At 45.4% G+C, this 20644-nt stretch overlaps 2 protein-coding genes across 6 annotated transcripts in view; one reads left to right on the top strand and one right to left on the bottom strand.

The window, feature by feature from the left end:
• LOC135914041 (uncharacterized) overlaps nucleotides 1-20644 on the top strand; it is a 195803-nt gene that overhangs the window by 128945 nt on the left and 46214 nt on the right. For 3 of the 4 annotated variants that reach the window (XM_070537411.1, XM_065446770.1, XM_070537413.1), the window contains exon 2: nucleotides 7136-7294. In XM_070537411.1, coding sequence (XP_070393512.1) covers nucleotides 7136-7294 — 159 coding nt within the window. The remainder of the gene's footprint in view (nucleotides 1-7135; nucleotides 7295-20644) is intronic. The other variant, XM_070537412.1, reaches the window with a different exon arrangement.
• LOC135914042 (pro-neuropeptide Y-like) overlaps nucleotides 1-20644 on the bottom strand; it is a 243752-nt gene that overhangs the window by 195505 nt on the left and 27603 nt on the right. The gene's annotated exons all lie outside the window — the stretch shown is intronic.

Below are 20644 nucleotides of genomic sequence, written 5' to 3'. Positions count from 1 at the left end.
TGAGCCGCACCGATGCTCGCCGGCAGAGCACGCGGAGCGCAAGCAGGTCAAGACCGCACTTAGTCGGGCGCCTCAACGTGACTGGTTAGCGGCAAGGTCCGCGTTGTCGCCGAAGCAGAGAGAGGAGAGGACGGGGGACGGGGGACGGGGAGGGGGGGGGGAGGCGATGTTTTTGACAGATTGGCGCCCGTTGTGGTCCACTTATCCCCCGCGGTGACTGCTTGCGCAATTAGAAGCGCTCGCCAGCGGCAGCCGCACCTTTCCGGGAGCTACAGCGCTGCTCGCGCAAATGCCACACTATGTGGCGCTAGCGCCCGTCCACCCGCTCGTTGGCTCGCCGTAGGGGGCGAAGTGCTAACGAATGGCGGGGACACGCGGAGGAGGCGTTGGCAGCGAAACGGCTGCCGGAAGGGAAAAAGAGACAAGAAAATGAGGGGGAAAGGAAAACGGGGAAAGCGGGGAAGCGCTGACAGTCACGCGGAAGGGAAAGAAAGGAAAATGAGCACGCTGGTTTGGGGAAGGCTTGGAAGCACTCGACGTAAGATGAAGCGCCGGAGCTGCGGTACCCAGGGGCGACGGACGTTTTATAACGCTCGGGCCACATGTCTCCGAAACAGAAAGCAAAAAAAAAAGTGAGGGGAGGGAGGGAGACGCAGAGGCGTTGAAAAGAGCTGGTGGAGGGAAAAGAAATGTTAGAGCGGCTATAATGCAGTATTTCTTTCTTTGTAATAATTTTTTTTTACGTAGCTGGCTACGTGATGTTCGCTCCAGCCTTTTCATCGCCCTACGCGACTCCCTCCCGTCTGTCTCCTCCCTTCTTGATATCATATACCGCTTTGCTTGAAAATTACCTCCTTTTCTTGCGCGCTCGAGCGCCTTTTTCTCGTGTTCAATTCTATGATTAATTTATTTGCTTGTTTCTTTTTCGCGTCGCCGTAGCGTGCAGGCGTTTCCTGCGCTTCGTGTTCCGGGTACAGATTCGCGCTCTCTCTTCGCTTACTGTTTGCCGTCTTTTGTTTTGTTTTGTTTTTTATCTCTTGTGATTTGTGTGTCACTTTCTGGGGGTCGTGTCGGGAATGATTGAGGCGTTAGCCAGAAAAGGGCCTCAATCGATGATGGGTGCTCGTTCGACACGGCCAGCAGAATGAGGACTTTCCGAAGCCTATCTTCTGGCTGTGTTTCACGCCAAAAAAAAAAAGAAACAATGAGGAAAAAAAGGAACAGGGGGTAGGAAGGGGCGGTGGGGGTGACAGTGGGGGTGGAAAGAAGTATGACTGCTTGCGCAGAGCGAAGAAAAGAACACGTCGATGGTGCCGACGCAAACACGTGGCCGAGATCAGACAGGAACGAAACGAGAGAAGCAAGAGCCAGTCACTGACGGGGAAATGTTTTCGCGGTGAAGAGGGGCGACGCCACGTTTTCCTTCTTTTTTTTCGTTTGTATTTTTTTATTTTGTTTTCTCTTTTTATCGCTCGTCTCGCCTGCTTTCACCGTGGTTGATGGCGACGTTAAAGGGACGACACGGGCCAATCGCGTCGATCGGCGCCGAGGTAACGCTGACAGCATGCAAGGTTGATTGCCTCGCGAATATTGAGGGCCGCAAAGCGAACCTAGATTGGAAAAGGTGGGACTGGTGAAATTTCTTTAAAAAAAAATAAGTTATAAAATACTTGAGTGAATAGGCTGTAATTTAAACTGCGAATAAGAAATAAGGCGGGGGCGGGGGCGAGCTTTCTGCCGGGTTGTTCTAACTTATTTGGTATCGCTTTAATCGGGGCGGCGAAGCGGTTTCTCCTGGGGTTCAGAGATTTTTAATAAGGCGGGACAGTGCAGCGCTGAATGCTAACTTTTTTTTCTTTTGCGAACTTTATTTTTGAAGTCGTTTCGCGAAATTACAGCTCCGCTTCTCCGCTTAGGTTACAGCGACATGACTATGTGCTCGCATGACCGCACACTTCAATGAGGTCGTTTGAATTCATTCTGCTCCACCAGCAGCTGCTTTTGAAGGAGGCCTGGACATGTGGGTTACAAGCGCGGGGGGAGACTAATCTCAAATTTTCTGTTGACGCATAATGGTGCGCACAATATCAGTCTTGCCGTGTATCTTGCAAGCAAGAAACCGGTTTTTTTACTTTCCAATGACCGCCCTCAATGCCTTAAGTTACGCAGCATACACAGGATGAAGTATTCCTTAGGAACATGGACCCGAAATTTTGCCCAAAAGAGAGAAGCTCTTCTTGAGCAAACGTTGCGCATTGTTCTGCTTCATTTCACTCTAATTTATGTCATTATTCACATTTTTTTGTTACGTTAACTATGTGTTATTTCCTGCCTCCACAAGCACAGTTATAATTCGTAGGCGATAAATGCGCCGTAAATGATGAAATCTGAAAATTTGAAACTCAGAGGCAGAATCACATACAATACGCCGGAAGGTCCGCTTAGCTAAAAACTAGAAAAGCGGCTTGGCAAGGCCAAGTTTTCGAATGCATGGTAGCAACGTTGCAACGTGTATATATATATTCACATGCGAACTCGCCGTTACAGAGCAAATTGAATCAAGCAAATAACAATACGTAACACAAAGCATTCATGAATCACACAGTCACACTTCAAGTATAGCAATTGAAACAAAAATAACATTCGTTCCGGTAACTGGCCATAGCGCTCCCTCTTCTTCTTTTTTTTTTTTACATATGTTTCTACCAGTAAGAAATCAAGCTCGGTTTTTTTTAGTGAAGCGCGCTTAATTAACTGCTTTTACGTTCCCCAGAAAAGCTTGCTCTTTTAGGGCTTCAATTAGGCACCGGTATCTGCATAAGCTCTCCAAACAGAAACAACGACGCAAGCTACGATACAAAGTTCTGAACTCCAGATCCAGAGTTCCGAATTGGCCTCTTCAAAACAAAAGATATCCTGTCTATAAATGACCCCAGTCGCTCTAATGAAGCAGATTAGCCTGGTGGCTGCGTCGTACCACTTAATGGCACAAAGGCCACTAATGAGTCGCTGTGAGCGACAATTAAACCCCGTTTTGTTCTTTTTACTCGTTTAAAGCACGCTCGTTAAGGCGCCGCTTGTTTTCGAAAGACTCTCCGTTAGCGACAACCACGCTTCTGCAGGTAGCGACAACAATGCTAGTCAGAATACTCCTTTATATTTCATTCACACACATTGTTTTGCTTGCTATACGATTGCAGTAAACTGCGTTGTTGCGTTTTCTCCGCAGTAAGAATCAATAAGCCAATTTCTGTTATAGTAACATAGTTTTATCGCCTGAAAAAATCGCGAGCTCTTTTATGCTAATCTTTGACGACGCCGATGGAATGTCAAGCTGCGTGTATGCTTGAAACGCGACACTGATGTAATATTTGCGGAATTCCTTCGTCAGTTTTTTTTTTTCATAGGGGTGTTTATTTGGACGTTCTGTTTGTGTACTTCCTTGTTCTAACTTTAGTGGCGCGCTGTTTAAGAAAAGGGGTGAAGTTACTTTAAATGCCCTTAGAAAGTTAATTCTAAACTATGATGTTTTCAGTTTTCACGTTCCGCAAACGACATGGATTCCTGGGTATTCACGCTCATTAGCGAGTAGCGAGTCAAGTTGCGAATGGCGTGTTTTCTTCAGCGGACAAAAAAACGAGCGCAAAAGGAATCAAGACGTACTTGATGTTTTCGGGATAACTTTCAAAACGGGAATGCGTGCTGTCACTGGTTCTCAATGCCTGGTAGGAACAATGGTATGGACATGGAATATTATACTTCCACTTGCAAGGGGAAAGCAAACGTTTAAAGCCTACTTTTCGGAAGGAATTTTACAGGACGGCATGTGGAAAAAGCAGATAAAATTAGATATATGGGGGTGAGCCGAGCACTCTTGATTTCAGTTTGCGGGGAACGAGCAGCACGCAGATTGTGTCACAGTGCTCCATCAACGCCGGCAGAGCTTCACCCGATTCTTTCTGTAATGAAATTTATATGCTCACAAAGACAACCATGTGATTAGGGCGATACTGAAGCATCACTACATTCCCTAAAAAAATCAGGTTGCACAGCAAATTGTGCTTTGATATATGACATACAAAGAAATTGCACCATTGCAAAAGAGGAACAGCATACAGTACTCCAGTGAGCACCAACTCATGGTAGAATTGCAGGGAATGATGATGTAGATGCTTTCGCACGCGGGGCACACAAGAAGGATGAGACTGCAATCATTCTTTATTTGTAGAGATGCGCGTAGTGCTATGAATAAAATATCCACTCAAATTACAAGGAAGACTCCGTATAATAATGTCACTGAATGTATAACATTATTTGGAATAGGCCACGAATGAAGTTCAGGATATCGTTCAAGGTCAGACGTGCTACATAAACAGTAATACAAATATTACGGCTTGGGATGTATACACAATGTGCTTCTCATACAGGATAGAAAAAGCTAATAGCCCCATTTACTCCTGTAAAGAATTTGATGGACATTTAGAGCAACTCATCTTACACTATAGCAACTACTCAGCTTGCCACCAAAAGCTCTGCCAACAGTGCAAACACTGCCAATGGAGACAGTCCTGGGTGTGTGGCGAACAGAAACATCACACATACGGGCAGTACATGCGCTTTTAGAGTTCCTTGACGAAACCAGAATTACAAAACAAAAAATGGAGATATTGAAATAATTTCGAAGATGTCGGACTTTTTATGACTCTTAATTATACTCATTTAGACATGTGCATAGAAGTTGGCGACACTGGTGGCAACATAAAAACCTACGATCCTAGAGGCATATTCTTGTATGTTTAGTGTTCATTGTATGTGCATATAATATGGTGAATGACATATCTGTGTGTTGCTTAATTTCTGACCAGCTTTTTTATCCCGCGGACAGCATTTGGGCTTCTGTTCTAGCTTGCGAACATTACTTGTGAACCTCTGGCTTATGTTTGATAACTTGCAAACTACTTGCGTGAAATCATTCTTGAGTACTTTTTACATCGCTATGGATTTGCACTTATTAGGATGTTCCTATTTCAAACGCGCGTATGAGCAAAAGAGTAGCTGGCGCTTCTACGACAAGCGAACAACTTCACATAGACTGAAAAACAAAAACAAAAAAGAATATGGCCATCTTGTTTGTCCGCGCTTAATACGTTAATTCTCTTAATACTGTGAAAGTAAGCTTCACATAGTGGAGAGATTGGCTAAGATAGCTCCAGGTGTGATGTCTCAAAGGACATAGAACATACTCTATGTGCCTGCAGCCAAAAGGCTAATCGGGTCTCATTAAGAAAGGGGTAGGGGGCTGATTTCGTCAAACACATAGAACACGTACAGAGGGTGGGGAGGGGGGGAGAGGGGGGTAACTTTACACTCAAATTTGTCAGCGTACGAATTTTCTACGCAACATATACACCAGGGCCAGTTCACGTGTTCCACGAACTACCCAGTGCATGTCTTGGCCGGGCCTCCAGGGCCTCCCTTACAGCCGCTGCAGTAGTACAGGCGCCACTCGTACCGCAAGCAGACTCCGAAGGTGTTGCGACATTTGCATTGCGACTCGCCGCGAAATGCGGGACCCTGCGGTTGTTTACGCGATTGCCGGCTGTGTTATGCACGTGACGAAGTCTTCCCAAGAGTTACAGATGCTGACAAAACTCTTAACAGCCTTCGATGTGGGCATGCGTGTCCGCGCATGTATGTGTCGATTGGGTATTCGTATGAAGACGATGCATCTCATCTCATCTGTCGGCCTACTTTTTCTCAGTAGGAAATCAGGCAATCAGGCAGGCTTAAACTTTCAATTGATTATTGATGCTAACCATTAATAATACACCTCTTCTGCTCTAGATCCGTTCATTGGTTCCTTCTTTACTGCTTCACTGTAGCCCGGCTGCCGCTCTCTGCCACTCTTTACTCGCTTTCTAGAAAGGTTACTGCTGCAGCTTCAGTCCCGACACAAATACACATTCTGACAATGTTTTTGTCAATGCCAGCGGTGGCTGCTATGCGCTTTCCTTTCAGTTGTGATTGATACCATGCTAGGGCAAGTCCGCAGATGCGGACAAGGTACAAGCCGATAGTGCGTTTTAGCTTGTTTTTTTATGCGATCAAGTAATGGTCATGGTATTGCCTGTCTCTAAAACTGTCAGTACCCTCGAGAGCGTAACGCTGTGACCATTCGTCCACAATGGGTGCGTACACACAAAAAGAGAAACAGAAAAAAGAAACAAAGAAACTCGCATAGCACAGTAAGTTATACAACGTTAAATACACCTACGCCCCCCCGGGAGCAGAAATTTAGACCACAATATCAGCCATTTTTTACAGCGAAGCTGTAAAATAAACATATATATTTATTTATTTACATCAGGGGGCTGATGGGTTTTTATAGTTTATAGGTTTATAGGTTTTAGATAGTTTTAGATAGTTTTAGATAGTTTTAGATAGATAGTTTAGATAGTTTTAGGTTTATAGGTTTTAGATAGTTTTTACAATGTAAAAACATTGTAAAAACATCTGTAAAACATCTGTAAAAAACATTGTAAAAAAACGCATTATCCCCCTAACTGCCGAGCACGTGTTTGGCGAGCTTCTGTAACCGTCAGAGTGCTCACCCTCTAAATCTGGCTTCTCCACACATATAGCTATATTGAGGGAAAACTATTGGTAGGGGTGAAGATGACGTGCGACTAGAACATGTATGGTGGCCCTCTGGCAGCCCCTACTTGGGGAAAGGGAGGAAGAGAAAAAAAGAAACAAATAAACAAGGTTTAACAGCGTCTGCTTCGGCAACAATCGCTCACCGTCCAGATTAATTCGCTTGGCTGGATTCAATGGTGGAGATGCCACGTTCTTGACTAGCCCCCCTTGGCCCTTTAGACCCTAAGACAGCTAAAGGAGCTAGTGATATTGCTTCAAAACGTGAGTGATATGACATGGGGGAAAATGCGCCTGAGAAGTTGACGAAAAAAAAAAACAACAAGTCATCACGAGGGCCAATCCCGGTGATAGTGCAGAAAGGGTCCGAGCTCATTGGTACATACGCCTGTGGGCTCGGGGACCCGTAACGCCGCCTTGAACTACCCTTGTCGCCCGTGGGGGACCTTTCGCTCGCTAATTGTGCTCTTTGCCATTGCAGCAGTCAGCGCCTCTGAGGCGACTTGCGAGTCGGACGCGGACTGCCGGCGACTGAGCTTCCAGGCTGCCATGGTGGGCGTCGGGTGCGACGTGTCAACGCACCGATGCATCTGCTCCAACCGGACGCTCGTGCTCACGCGCCGCGGGACGTGCCTGCCCAGTGAGTGCCCAATTTTTTTTTAAGTGATAAAAATGTCTGGGACTCGCGACCGTTGTTTCGTGTCATGTTTTTTTTTTCTTGTATATGTTACCGCGTGCGCGCTGTCTCTCTTAGTATGTTTTTCATTGAAATTACTACAATTATTTAAAATCATTCATATTTTTCCTATAGGGGAAAGGAGTAGCTAGAGGTGTACTACTTCTAATCTCTCAAGTTAGACCTCACTTAGAGAGAGCGAGGGAGAAAAAGGATTTATATACAAAGACAGGGAGCTTCAGCCTAGGTATTTTTGGTTGGCTGTCCTGCATGTGGAGAGTGTATAAGATGTATAAGGATGTATGTATGTAAGGAAAGGGTGCATAAGGATAAAAAGAGAAAGAGGAACGAGCACAAATAAAGTGCTGAGTAGGCTGTGCAACATTTGCGGGCGGCGCTTTTAATGTCTATTACGAAGGCCCCTTACCCTCAGGTACTTTCGTTGCGCAAATATAGCCTTCTAAGCAGAGTTCTCATAAGCCAATTTAGTCCGACCTAATTAGCTAACTATATGGCCAGCGCAAAAAGGGGGACTCTAGAATTCCGAGTTACGCGAACGACGTTTTCTATCGCACCTCCCTTTGGCCGCTGTGAAATATGTATGTCCCAGATAACTTCACTCGGCAATCTTCTCTTATGCCTAGCGCATACACGACGTTATACCGGGCTCCGTACATGCTCGGACTAGACCAGGCTCGTAGTAAGCCGTTTCTTAGTGTTAGTGACAATGACATCTCTCTAGAAGGCGTGCTTCTCTCACTGACAAATCTGATAAATACTGCACGGGCGACATTAATAAAAGCGTGCGTCATTTCTGCGGATTTCGCGCTTTCCCTTCGTCGACATCGTGGCGGGAATAGACGAAAGCGTTTCGGCTTAGAATTCGTAAATATGACGCAGTCCTGAGCCTTAGAGAGGCGCGAAAAGTTTTGTAGTAGCGCGAGGATCCTAATTGTATACGCTGTCGTCAGAATTTCGTGACCGAAAAGGCCGCGTTTGGCAAGATAGGCCACGATGGTGGAGATGCCACGTTATTTACTAGCCTCACTTGGCCCTTTATACGCTGAGACAGCTAAAGGAGCTATAAATATTGCTTCAAAACGTGAGTGATTTCCGCAAAGATTTCGCTCAGTGCAGTTTCGCTCGGTATCCCTCGCCCACCGAGGTGATGAACTCCGAGATCGAATGCGACGCATAGAGCACTCACGCAGTGCATGCACCGTTAGCCAATTTACGACACCTCTCAAGAAACAAAACAAAACAAACAAGACAAACAAAGGATAGATAGATAGATAGATAGATAGATAGATAGATAGATAGATAGATAGATAGATAGATAGATAGATAGATAGATAGATAGATAGATAGATAGATAGATAGATAGATAGATAGATAGATAGATAGATAGATAGATAGATAGATAGATAGATAGATAGATAGATAGATAGATAGATAGATAGATAGATAGATAGATAGATAGATAGATAGATAGATAGATAGATAGATAGATAGATAGATAGATAGATAGATAGATAGATAGATAGATAGATAGATAGATAGATAGATAGATAGATAGATAGATAGATAGATAGATAGATAGATAGATAGATAGATAGATAGATAGATAGATAGATAGATAGATAGATAGATAGATAGATAGATAGATAGATAGATAGATAGATAGATAGATAGATAGATAGATAGATAGATAGATAGATAGATAGATAGATAGATAGATAGATAGATAGATAGATAGATAGATAGATAGATAGATAGATAGATAGATTTTATCTCCTAAAGAAGCCTCAAGTATCAGCAAACAGTGACGCTAACTTTACGTAACACCTATGGCCGTCATTCTTTCAATTTGCTGCCCTTCTCCTAACGCAGGCCCACAGTGAGAAGCGCATGCCTCGGAGTTATAGTCTGTAGCTTACAGAGTGCACACATGGCGCTGTTCGGCAAGAATAGCCAAAGCACAATCTGTTTATGCACTCCTTTTGATGAGCGCAGCACAAATGAATTCTCAGTAGCTCCTCTTCCACGATCTCTCTTTCCCCTTAGCAGCCACACCAAAGCCTCCAAACGAGATTAATTCTACGGGCGTCCGTTGCCTTCAGTTCTACCAAGCGTTCGCCCTAACCATTCCAAGAAACTTTTGCTCAACGTCACAGTTGGCTCGCGCGAAAAGCGAGCGTGGTCAGCAGCCGGCCAAAACGCAATTACTTTCGCCGCATGCACGGTTCCACTTTTGTGTGCACGGCACCCTTTGTGTGGCTGCGAGGGGAAGCATTTCTTTCATCTCCCGCGCGCGCTTCCATGCGCAACGCTCGGGTCACAGGTCGGTGCCATCTGGCGCAGTAGTAGGAGAGCCGCCGCTTCTCTGTCGACCGGCGTTCCCTTTCATTCCCACGTCCGTTTGCAGCAGGCACGTGGTCTACCCCTCTCTCTGTCTTTATTTACCTCCAGCTCTCCATCATCGCTTCTGCGGCTGAAAATGCGTGGCTCCTGGGCGCGTCGCATTATCCCCCTAACTGCCGAGCACGTATTTGGTGGGCTTCTGTAGCCGTCAGAGTGCTCACCCTTTAAATCTTGCTTCTTCACGCGTATAGTTAATTTGAGGGAAAGCCATTTGCAGGGGGTGAAGAGGTGCGATCAGAACGACTGTGGTGGCTCCCTGGCAGCGCCTACTTGGGGAAAGGGAGGGAGAGAAAGAAAGAAACAAAGAAATAAAGTTTGACAGCGTCTGCTTCGGCAACAATCGCTCACCGTCCAGATTAATTCGCTTGGCTGTCTCAATTGATATTCTGTCTGGCGTGCGCGTTTCCTCTCCTTTTGCCTCCGTGGGCTTCGCTCTCGAAACCGACCGCAGTAGAACGGCCGGCGGCAAACAATCATTCGTCGTGGAGTCGTGTGCGTTCCGAGTGCCTAGCCGGCCTTCGTTCGTTGGGCAAGGTATCGGCTGCTGCTATCGAACGGAGAAACGAAGGCGCGGGCGCGTCAGATTTATGTGAGAAGGGAGCTCCGTGCGAGTCATGCCTGAGTGGCGTGACGCAGATTTACAGTCTCTAATGTGTGTGCAGAGACTTTTCTGCCCTGCCACCATGTGAGCTCCGCCTCGCGGGTCTTCAATCATCGGTCCCTAGTTTTTTTCCAGAGTCGATTAACAGTGACGTTTGAGAGAGATGTCTCACTCGTGCGTCTCCCTTTTTTTTCGTTTTGCATTACACTGAAGCCCCTTTGACTCGGTAAACGTATCTGATTAGCTTTCTCCTTTTGGTATCGATTAGAAATATGGCCACGCACGGCGTCCAAGTAATTCTAAGCTTCGAAAACAGCGCTTCAAAGCGCAGACTTTGCATCCGGCCAGTAGCAGGAGAAAGAAATCGAACCGCAAGAAATTTCATAATGTTTTCATCTACCACCATTATTGTTCAGAGCAAAGGTATGATCAAAAAACAAAGAAAAAAATAGCAATTAAACTTCATAGTTGCAGTGTGCGGAAGACTGTTTATACAGCGTGTGTGCGATATAAAGTCGGCAAAATGAAACTATTTATTAGCACACTGATTAACCACGTCCAATGAGGATGGCATAGCATTCTAAGGCCTTAAGGGCGAGTGACTAAATGGAAGTGTTAAGCTGATCGAAATTTGCCAGTTATTAGGGCGATGCAAATTTGCAGATGAGAATTGTGTTATTACGCAAATGTGGCTCTTAAAAGTTCCATGAAGCGCTAGGCCTCCCATAGCAAGTAGGCAAAATTTGAACGCGTTCATTGGCGTAGAATATTTGAACTTTTTTTTAATATCGCGCTCACAGCATACAGCATCCCGGCAAATCTAAGTGGTGATGAAATCAATTCCACCCCAGCAAAGGGCTGCCTCAGTTTAAGGGACGCCCATCTTTAAGGCAATGATTTTGCGTACCGCAAGCACAGGAAGTGATTGGCCGCAGATCAAAACACGTCACGGCCACCATGGGTCATTTATTTTTGGCACGTGCGTCTAGGTGGTCTGTTGTATCATGCGAGTGAAAGAAGTGCGGCCACAATTTAACGGTGACGCCTTTGCTGTGCCATTTGGTGCCAGGACGCGCACAGAAGAACGTCTAATGGGGTGTCGAAATGTTTTGGAGCCGACGCCACAGCGGTGGCTCTGCGGTGGAGCTTAGAGCCAGAGATTTGAAATAGAAAATTTGAATTAAAATGTGTGCTAAAAGCAAAGTTTCTTTTTTCGTTTTTTTGTTTTCTTTTTATATAACTTTACTGAGGCCTCTACTCTTAGTTACAATGATGGACTGAGAATAGTCTGACCACCGTGACATGGCCCTTTTAAAGGCAGTAAGAATTTGCCACACCGGAAGCTATGTGATACAGAAAGCTTGGTGGCGTTGCTTATTATTCTTGTGCTCGTTACGTCATCAATTTTATCTTTGTCTGGTCGTGAGTGGTTAGTTGCTTATTAACCAAAATGAATCTACATTATTCAAAAATGGACAACGCAATAATAACCTAACGGATTTCTTACGCATTTCCATAGTCAAAAAGTATGCCCGTAGGCAAACATATGCTGCGAAATCAGCGGCGCGAAATAACGTAACTTACGGTGCGATTCGCTCAGTTGTGGCACGTACTGCTTATGTGACTAGTTTTTTGCAACAATATAAGTATGTGTAAGGAATTAGTGCCCGTACTCAAAAAAAAAGAAACTCCTACACTAAAATTGTTCGTAAGAGCGAATACTGATGTCGGACGTATCGTTAGAGAAGGCGACCGACCAATGGCAAAAGAGCACTTACGAACGAAAAGCTTCGTGAATTATACCTCTGGCTCGTGAGTGCATTTGAAAGAGTACGACACCATGGAGTACACGTGGTGGCCCCGGTGAGGACGCAAACAGCGACGGCTCTTCCGAGGGCTTCAACGCGGAGGATGGCCAAATACAACATTTAGGGGGCTTCCGGAAAATTTTTACAGAGCAAATGATTTATGAGTTCCCTCTGGTAGTATTAGGAGGACTGGAAATTGGCGCAGAGGGATTCACTAGACAGCTAACAACCCAAACCTCCCGTGACCATAGAGAAAAAAAAAGGAAGGAAAGACAAGGAGGTTAGCCAGTGTAAGTATACCGGCTGGCTAGCCTATGCTGGGGAAAGGAATAAAGAGAATAAAAGGTGATAGAAGAAACAAATTAAAAAATAAAGTGAGAAAAATGCACGCACTGAGACGATACTACGCGCTGCAACTTTCAAAGTAGAGTCGCGCAATTCACAAGTCCTTAAGAACTTGAGCAGAGCTCTTAAGGCCTTGAGTGCCGAAGAAGAAAAATATGCCGTGACGTATACGTGAACTTCGCACTAGAGTGAGGATATTATTATTGAGCAGGCGCCAAAGATTAAGATGCATATCAAGTTCATGTTAAAAAAAAGTAACCTCCCATGAAGACAGAAGTTGACTTAGGGTGGTGCACCGAAGGGTGGTGCAACTCAGGTACACCGTAATTTTTCCGCTCGAATGCCACCACATTGTGAGGTCCACAGTTGCAAGAGAAAATGTATCTTTTCTTTTTTTCAAGTTTGAAGCAAACCTTTCCCGACAAATGCACGGTGTAATCGTCTTCGGCACAGACTTTCTGTACAGTGTGTTAAATATTAACGGGTGTTAACATAGCGTTAATGTGCGCAGTTCTGTAAGCGTACGTACTTCTATTGAGCGCACTGGGAGCTGCTCGACCAAAAAGAAACTTCAACATCAATATCTGTAGCCCTGGCGGCCATTAATTTGTCTTCATCTGGTCCAAGGATACCTTTCTTTTCATCGTTAAACGGGAGTAATTATGGGAAGTTGCAATGTTTTTTCTAGTCATCGCTATTCCGTTTGTGCTTTACAAAAAAGAAGAAAGGAAAAAAAAGATCAGCATATTCCTGCAGTTTTTTTTCTCCTTTCTTTGTGCTACAATCCCAGGCAGCGTGGAGTCTGTTTTCAACATAAGCTCCTTCTCTTGAACGAGAATCAATAAGGCTGCTTCTTCATCCCATGAGGGGTTCGGGTTTTCAGATATCTATCCCGTCAGAGACCGTGCTCTAGCCGATGAAATAAGGCAGCACGCGGGACATTAAAACATACCGGCTTCCTTACATGGCAAATTAAAAAAAAGACCTGCTTTCTTGCTCGTTCGAGAATGTTCCACGTGCTGTAGCCACGTAAAAACTGAAGACTGGCGAGCACACTAAAATCCGCCCTGCTAATGAGGACTGCAATTTGCCGGTTTTCAGTATCACTTTTTTTTTTCAGGACACGTGTCGGCTGTTGCTGTCAGTTTGAAAAAAAAAAAGAAAGAAGTCAGATAGGGTTTTCTTTTTTTTTGTTAGCGCGGACAAATATGTAAGTGAGACGTTTAGTCCGACATGCACTCGCCTGTAATTACAAATAAATCCCCACAAAGCTTCCTCTATGAACAGGTCGTTCGAAGGATACCAAAAAAATGAACGCGGAGCGTTATTAAGATTGCTTCAAATTAATAAGAGCAGCAATCCATACTTGCATTCCATCGATCAGTGGAACACTTAATAATCATTTTATGTTTATTGTTTTTAGAACCTAAAGCACTCAATTCTTAGTACTTAGAACGCGTCCACTATGTGCTGAAACTTCGTTGCTAGTGCCTCGTGTTACACGTGTCTTCTTGCTTCTTTAACAAGAAGAAATAAAGTTAGGACCCTATCTGCTTACGCTTCTTCTATATTTTTTTCCTTTTCCTTGACGGAGCCGAGAGCAAGGTCTTAATTAAGAACGAGACATAGTTGAGTCAGTTATGATCGCTTAAAGTAATTCATCGATTTGCAATAGAAATTTGGAGAAGCGTGGGCACGTAAGAAGTATGTGGGACCAAGTGCAATTTTCGTCCTATCATATCTTCAGCTTCCTGTCCTTGGAGCCAATGTTTGGGCTGGGAACTTGACTTCTTTAACGACTTGTCCTGGCCAATGTTTTAACGCGACAGCGTTAAGGAGCTCGTGTCGCAGAAAAGCCGGTGTCGTCGGCGTCGGTTTCGGCGTCAGCGGCGTTGGCCGTGAGCGATAAATCCCAGCAGGCACTTCATGAATAAAAAACAACTTGCAAGATGGGCTGGGTGGGAATCGAACCAGGCTTTCCGGAGTGTGAGACGGAGACGTTACCACTGAACCACGAGTTTATTTTTTTTTTCTTTATTACCGACATGGCAACAAGGCTACAAAACAAGACATTTTAACAATAGACAATGGTCGCGACAACATCTCTGCCATTGGTTGGCAGTCACAGGGCTAAAATCGCACGAGTTCGATGCTTCAAAGCGGCACAAAAGCGCCTCTAGTGAACGCGGTGTTGCCTCAGAAAGGAGCTGTTTAAGGCTCAGGCGTGCGTCGCTTGCTCAGGCGCACATTTCGTTCCCGCGCCGAACGCTGCCTTGCTCGACGCTCACCGCGTCCGATGCGGGGCGCTGCGCCGTAGCGCATTGTCTTACACCCCTTGGCGGGTCGATGGGAACGCTGTCGCGTTTCACTCTTGAAGGCGAAGCTTAAGCGTCCTCCAATTTTTGATAAGTTCGTTATCGAAACGTTGGTTTTACAACGTCCTTTGTCGGGCCACTTCTATCACTTCAAGTATGCAGCCTAATATGGGTCTCTGTTTTTTTTTATTTGTTTATTCATGTCTCATACAATTCCCAGACTATTATTATGCGAAGCATATTACGAGAGCTCAACCCAGCTCCTCAGGCGCGGCGGTGTCGCCTTGAAACCACGTGACACCGTGACGTCACGACAGAGGAGAAGTGGCTTTGGCTCAACTCTTGCAAGACGGGCTGCGTGGGAATCGAACCAGGGTCTCCGGAGTGTGGGACGGAGACGCTACCACTGAGCCACGAGTACGATGCTTCAAAGCGGTACAAAAGCGCCACTAGTGAATGCGGTGTTGCCTTAGAAACGAGCTGTTTCTAAGGCGTGCGTCTCTTGCTCAGGCGCACATTTCGTTGCCGCGCCGAACGCTGCTTTGCTCGACGCTCACCGCGTCCAATGCGGGGCGCGTAGTCGCTGCCCTGTAGCCCATTGTCTTACACCCCTTGGTGGGTCGACGGGAACGCTGTAGCGTTCCACTCTTGAAGGCGAAGCAGTAATGCATGAGTTGTTTCTTCGTCTAGCCGAACCAAATATAGCCAAGCAACAGCAGTTCACCAGGCTAAACAGTGGTTCAACAACTAAAATAAAGGCTAGTATGCTTCGCATCCTGGGCTTAACCTTACCTAAGCCACAGCCATTTTTTTAAGCCATGAAACAAAATATATTTCTTCACACGAAAGAAAGATTATAGCCTACATAGTGTAATCGGTCACTTTGGCGCGTTAGTAAACCGATACCAGCTTGTGCATCTTGGTGGCAGGGTAGGGTGCGGTACACTACATAACAGTAACGCCACTCTTTAGAGGGTTAACTGTTTCCTTCGGTGACGAACAAAGAGGTCGCTGTTTCTGTATTTCTCGCACTCTTCAGTGAAAATGCCCGTTGGGTGCTAAACTCATTCTGTCTGTGCCTTCCCTTCTTGCGTTGATCCCGTCGTTTCTTGCGCAATTGTGCACGCTGGATCAGTCCCAACCTGTGGAGGTTTCAGTTCTTCTGTTACTGCACGTTACTAGATTCATACGCAGGAAGTAAGAACTACTCTCATCACCTGTGGTGCACAAAGGCCGTAAGAGAAGTAGGAGAATGTTGCTGGTTGCAGGCGCACCTAGACCTGTGAGGCTTTCCGGCGATCACTTCGCCCAAGCGCTGCCAACAGGGAAGCTCACAGCTGTGTCGTTAGGTGCGTCATCATTAGGAACGCAGTGCGAGATTCGTGAACACGATGACGTGCTCAGTGAGGCGGAACATGACCAAAGCTTGCAGCTTGGTAGACATCCAGAGCACGATCCACCGCGGCTCGTCCACCTTTCCACAACGCCCTGAAATGAGTCCGCCAAACGTTACTGACTGATGTGCTAAGTACAGATCACTTAAGAACTTCAAAAAGAGGGAGAGATGAGATAAAGGAAAGACAAGGAGATAAACCAGAGCACTTGAGGATAGCTGAGACGCTTCCCTCTTGAATTTCCAGTGTCGTCGCGGACATACGACGTCGTTCACGCTAGCACGCGAAACATCTCGACTCTGGAGTGCTTTAACAAGAAATTCGCGTTCTGCAGGGAATCCACGGCACTCAAGCAAATCGTCTTCGAACCCATCCTTAGTCTTACAAGCCCCACATAATGGCATGGGCCATAACGGCACTACACATAACGGCATAATACCCATAGCAGCAAATATAAAAGCTTTTCAAGTGTTGTATCCAAACAATGCGCCGTAGCTTCTTATATTGTCCCGCCTACTTAGTTCCCACTTCCATTAAATCTTTTTTATATATATCGTGTTCTTCTGTAAATGCGAAAACGGCTTTCAGATTGTGTCGCGTGCTATAGTGAAATGATCAAATTGAATGAAACAATGAAAACAAGAGAGTCATTAGTCGTCAGAGTAAGTTTCCTTATTCCAAAACTCTAGCCGATTCCGAGGTTCTCATTACTAAGCAACACGTTGTGAGAAACAAACAAAGAAAATAAATACGTTTGTATCTCTGATTCAGAAAGAAACAAGACAGAAATTATGTTATTGCACGGGAATATCAAAATAATAATGAAAAAAGAAAGATCAGCCCACTCAGATAACCGCACGCGAGCATCCCCTTTCGAAGAACATCCACGCGAACCGCAGCAGCCAGCGATCATTAATTCTCATCGTCGTAAGATAAACACGAACGAGACCGCTGTGCGCAAGTGCACGGAGAAAAATATCGCGAGAACTCGCCGAGATGGCAGGGAAGCAAAATAAAAAACAAGAAAAAAAACTAAAGTGGGACAAACAAGGTGCGGGGCTTAATTTCCGGCAGGCTGTTTAGCCGCGCCGTCTTGCTGCGAAGTTTCTTGACGAAACACACGCACTCGCCCAGGGGGCGAGCTTCGTGCTGGAAGCGTCGGGGCAACCGCAGCAGCGCACGCTCGAGTCACAACGAGAGAAACAACAAACAACCTCGTCGACGTGTATACGGTCTCGAGTTATGAGTCAGGTGTGCCGCGAGACTCGTAAAGCTCTTCCCTGAACCGCGATAACAAAAAAGAAAGAAGAAGAAAGGAGGGGAAAAACGGAATCTTTCCCGGGGCTGGTATTCGCAACGGGAGCTCGTGGGTCGCGATGCTGCCTCGGGGCAACCCGGCGTGTAAGCCCTTTGCTACTGTACACTTTCGCGGCGTCTTTTTTTTTTATACTGCTGCTGCTGCAGCAGCTGATTCTACTGCCGCAGTAGCTTCTGCGACCGAAGCTCATAAACGGAAGGCTTTTAGCAAAGCGCTGTATGCGACCCTCCAGCATTTATAGCCACGCGAGCTGCTACATGCTGCTGCTGTTGCTGCTGCCGCGTCAAAAGTCTTTTCTGTAGTCGGGACAGAGGATACGGGTTTATCGTCTGTGTGGTAACAGACGGTTTGCGACGCAAGGCACTTAATGCGTGCTCGCGGATATGCGACGCGGGGTGCTTTCTCAAGCAAAGTCGTAACTCACCTGCGCGTTAATCTTGCGGATCACAGGCTGGTTTTGAGCTCTTTTAGGACAATGCGAGTGGCCGTTAACGAAAAACAAAGCTGCAATACCTTTGTGGTATCGCGCTTGCTTACAGATTAAGCTGCCGCTGCTCCTAAAAATAACATCTCCATGACCTAATATAGATAGTGTCTCAGGGAGATCATTTGTAATTTTGAACGCATAAGTTCTTTTTAAAGTGCATGGGAACCTTTGTCCACCGGTGTTCTTAAGTTACAATGCGATGCCGCGTGCGATGCTCTACCAAATGGCCAATCCACCGTGAATGCTGCTGCGCTCTTATTGAGCTAAGATGTGTACACCCGTTGGTAGCCCTTTAGTGCACTTCGTTACTGTTTACTGGCGTTGTAGCTTTAAGAATGAGGCGCGACTTTTGTTAGCGCTTCTCTTTCTTTTCATCGTCGACCTTCCGCAGAGCATGAAATGGGTGCTTAGGCAGAGTGGTGTCCCCCATGAGAGAGTGTCCGCAGACGCCTTTACATGACTGTGAGAGTGGCGGATTGCACTGTATTTTCAAAGCGTATAATGTCCTTGTAAGCAACCACCGTGGTCACTTATAGTGGCTCACTAACTTTTTTTTGGTCTGTTTCTTCTTTTTTTCTCTCTCTCTCTGCAGCCTGGGCATGTTGACTAAAATCAATTAGTTCATACTACATGTGCGTGTTCAGCGAATGCGATCCAGTAAAGCAATTTCACGTTGCCGAATTGTTATAATAGAAATTTATTATTTTTGCTGGCGCTGTGGTCTCCGAATTTATGCTCGTGGCTGTGCCACCAGCAAACACTGGGTCTCGATAAGAGAAGATATGCTTATTGCAACACGTGTCACATTTAATCACAAGGAGGAACTGCATGCATTTGTTCCATAGCGGGTCTTAGTGTAAGCATCGCTTTACTCAAGTGTAGTTTTGAGGGCCCGAACTAAGCCACTGTTTCCAATGCAGGCGAAGGTGAAAACACAACAACTCAGCTTAGTCGCTTTCAACATGTTCGCGTTTGAATTTATATTGATAATGCGTACAGTGGGAATAAGAATTTAAAAAGTGACAGTCACTTAAGTATGCTTTCATGATTTCAATGCGCACGCGTTATGGCTTTTCTAATTAATTTGCTACGTCCATGATACGTGACGCCATGATACGTGATGTCATTGTCATTTCCCCTTCACAATTCTACAATAAACTGCATTATTCCACTGTATTGCACTTTAATCCACGTTAGTCCATCTTAATCCACTATAGTACACCTTAAACCACCTTAGTCCATCTTAATCCACCTTGGTCTAGCTTGTACCAACCTTAATCCATTTTATTCCGCTTTAATTTACCTTCATTCAGTTTAATTCTCAATAATTCCCCATAATTACTAATAATTAACGTTGTTATACCATTTGCTATCTTCTCTATTACAAGTGACGACATACAAGACGCTGCTGACGTCGTTGTTGATGATGATTTTAGGTACCATTGCTTGATCACGCTGGATTTTCGGCCTCTTGAGACATACAACGCTTTAGCATTAATAAGAACATCTATTACATATATAAGATCAAACGTCTCTAACAGCGTCAGAATTTATTGCTATTGCAATACGTGCAAGCCTTCATTTATACTTTCGAAATGCTTCGGTGACCACCAGAGCTCATACTGATCATATTGCATGTACATGTAGGCGTTCTATACCCGCCCATTCATTTTATTTATTTTTGCTTTCAGCTATTTTTCAGAAGCCAAAGTATAGTCTTGCTCAGAACATAGTGCGTCCGTATTGAGTGCCGTTCTGCACCAGCATGCCTCGGCTACATTAAGCGGCGCCGATCGTGCGCCTTGCCTAATCAGCGCCACAAAGTGGCAACGCCTTACGAGTCACGTCCATCCTGCTCGGACAGACGCGCGGTCAGGAGGAATAGAAGATAAATAAAATAAAGAAAAGAAAATTGCGAACAAAAAAAATGCTCCACGCTTTGAGCGTAACAGACAGAATGCAGCACATGCCACAACCATGGAAGAGAAAAAAGAAAGAAAGAGAGAGAGAGAGAAAGCGTTAAGGGCACAGACGGTGGTCTGCGGTTCGCGTCAGAGAAACGCAAAATGATATATTAGGTCAATGGCACAAAAAGGCTGGAAGGAAAGTTTGGGCACAGCAAAAGAAACACAAAGAGGAAGATACTTGCAATAAGCAGAGTCAACAGAAAAGAAAATTAGAAAGAATAAAGTCTATGCGTACCAGCGGAGGTGAACACGTCGAGCTCGAAGCTAGCTCACCGACGCGCGAATTTCTCGGTAAGAGGCACGACCAACGCTTATTTGATTGAGAGAGCCGAGATTTCGTAGTATCGCTTTGTTGAGCGCTGCTGGGGTTCACGGCTCCGTTCACTTGAACGCGGGCACGGCGATGTTTTTCGTTTTTCTTTGCTTTCTTTTCTATTCTTTTCCATCGCTACTTTCGTTCATTCTCCTCTTCTTGCAACCGACTGTTGGCGATGGGGCTCGTTTGACGTTCGATTTTCTCAAGCACACTGGCTGCGCATGCTTCTGTTGCGACAGTGAGGTCTGTGGTTCGCTAGATCGTTACCAGTCTTAGTGGACAGTGGTTGTAGCTAAGTTGCAACTTCGCCGCCGTATAGAATATCTGAGCATGGAGTTATGC

Source organism: Dermacentor albipictus, chromosome 4 (assembly GCF_038994185.2).
Source record: "Dermacentor albipictus isolate Rhodes 1998 colony chromosome 4, USDA_Dalb.pri_finalv2, whole genome shotgun sequence".
Classification (NCBI taxonomy): Eukaryota; Metazoa; Arthropoda; class Arachnida; order Ixodida; family Ixodidae; genus Dermacentor; species Dermacentor albipictus.
This window is presented reverse-complemented; position numbering and strand designations above follow the sequence as displayed.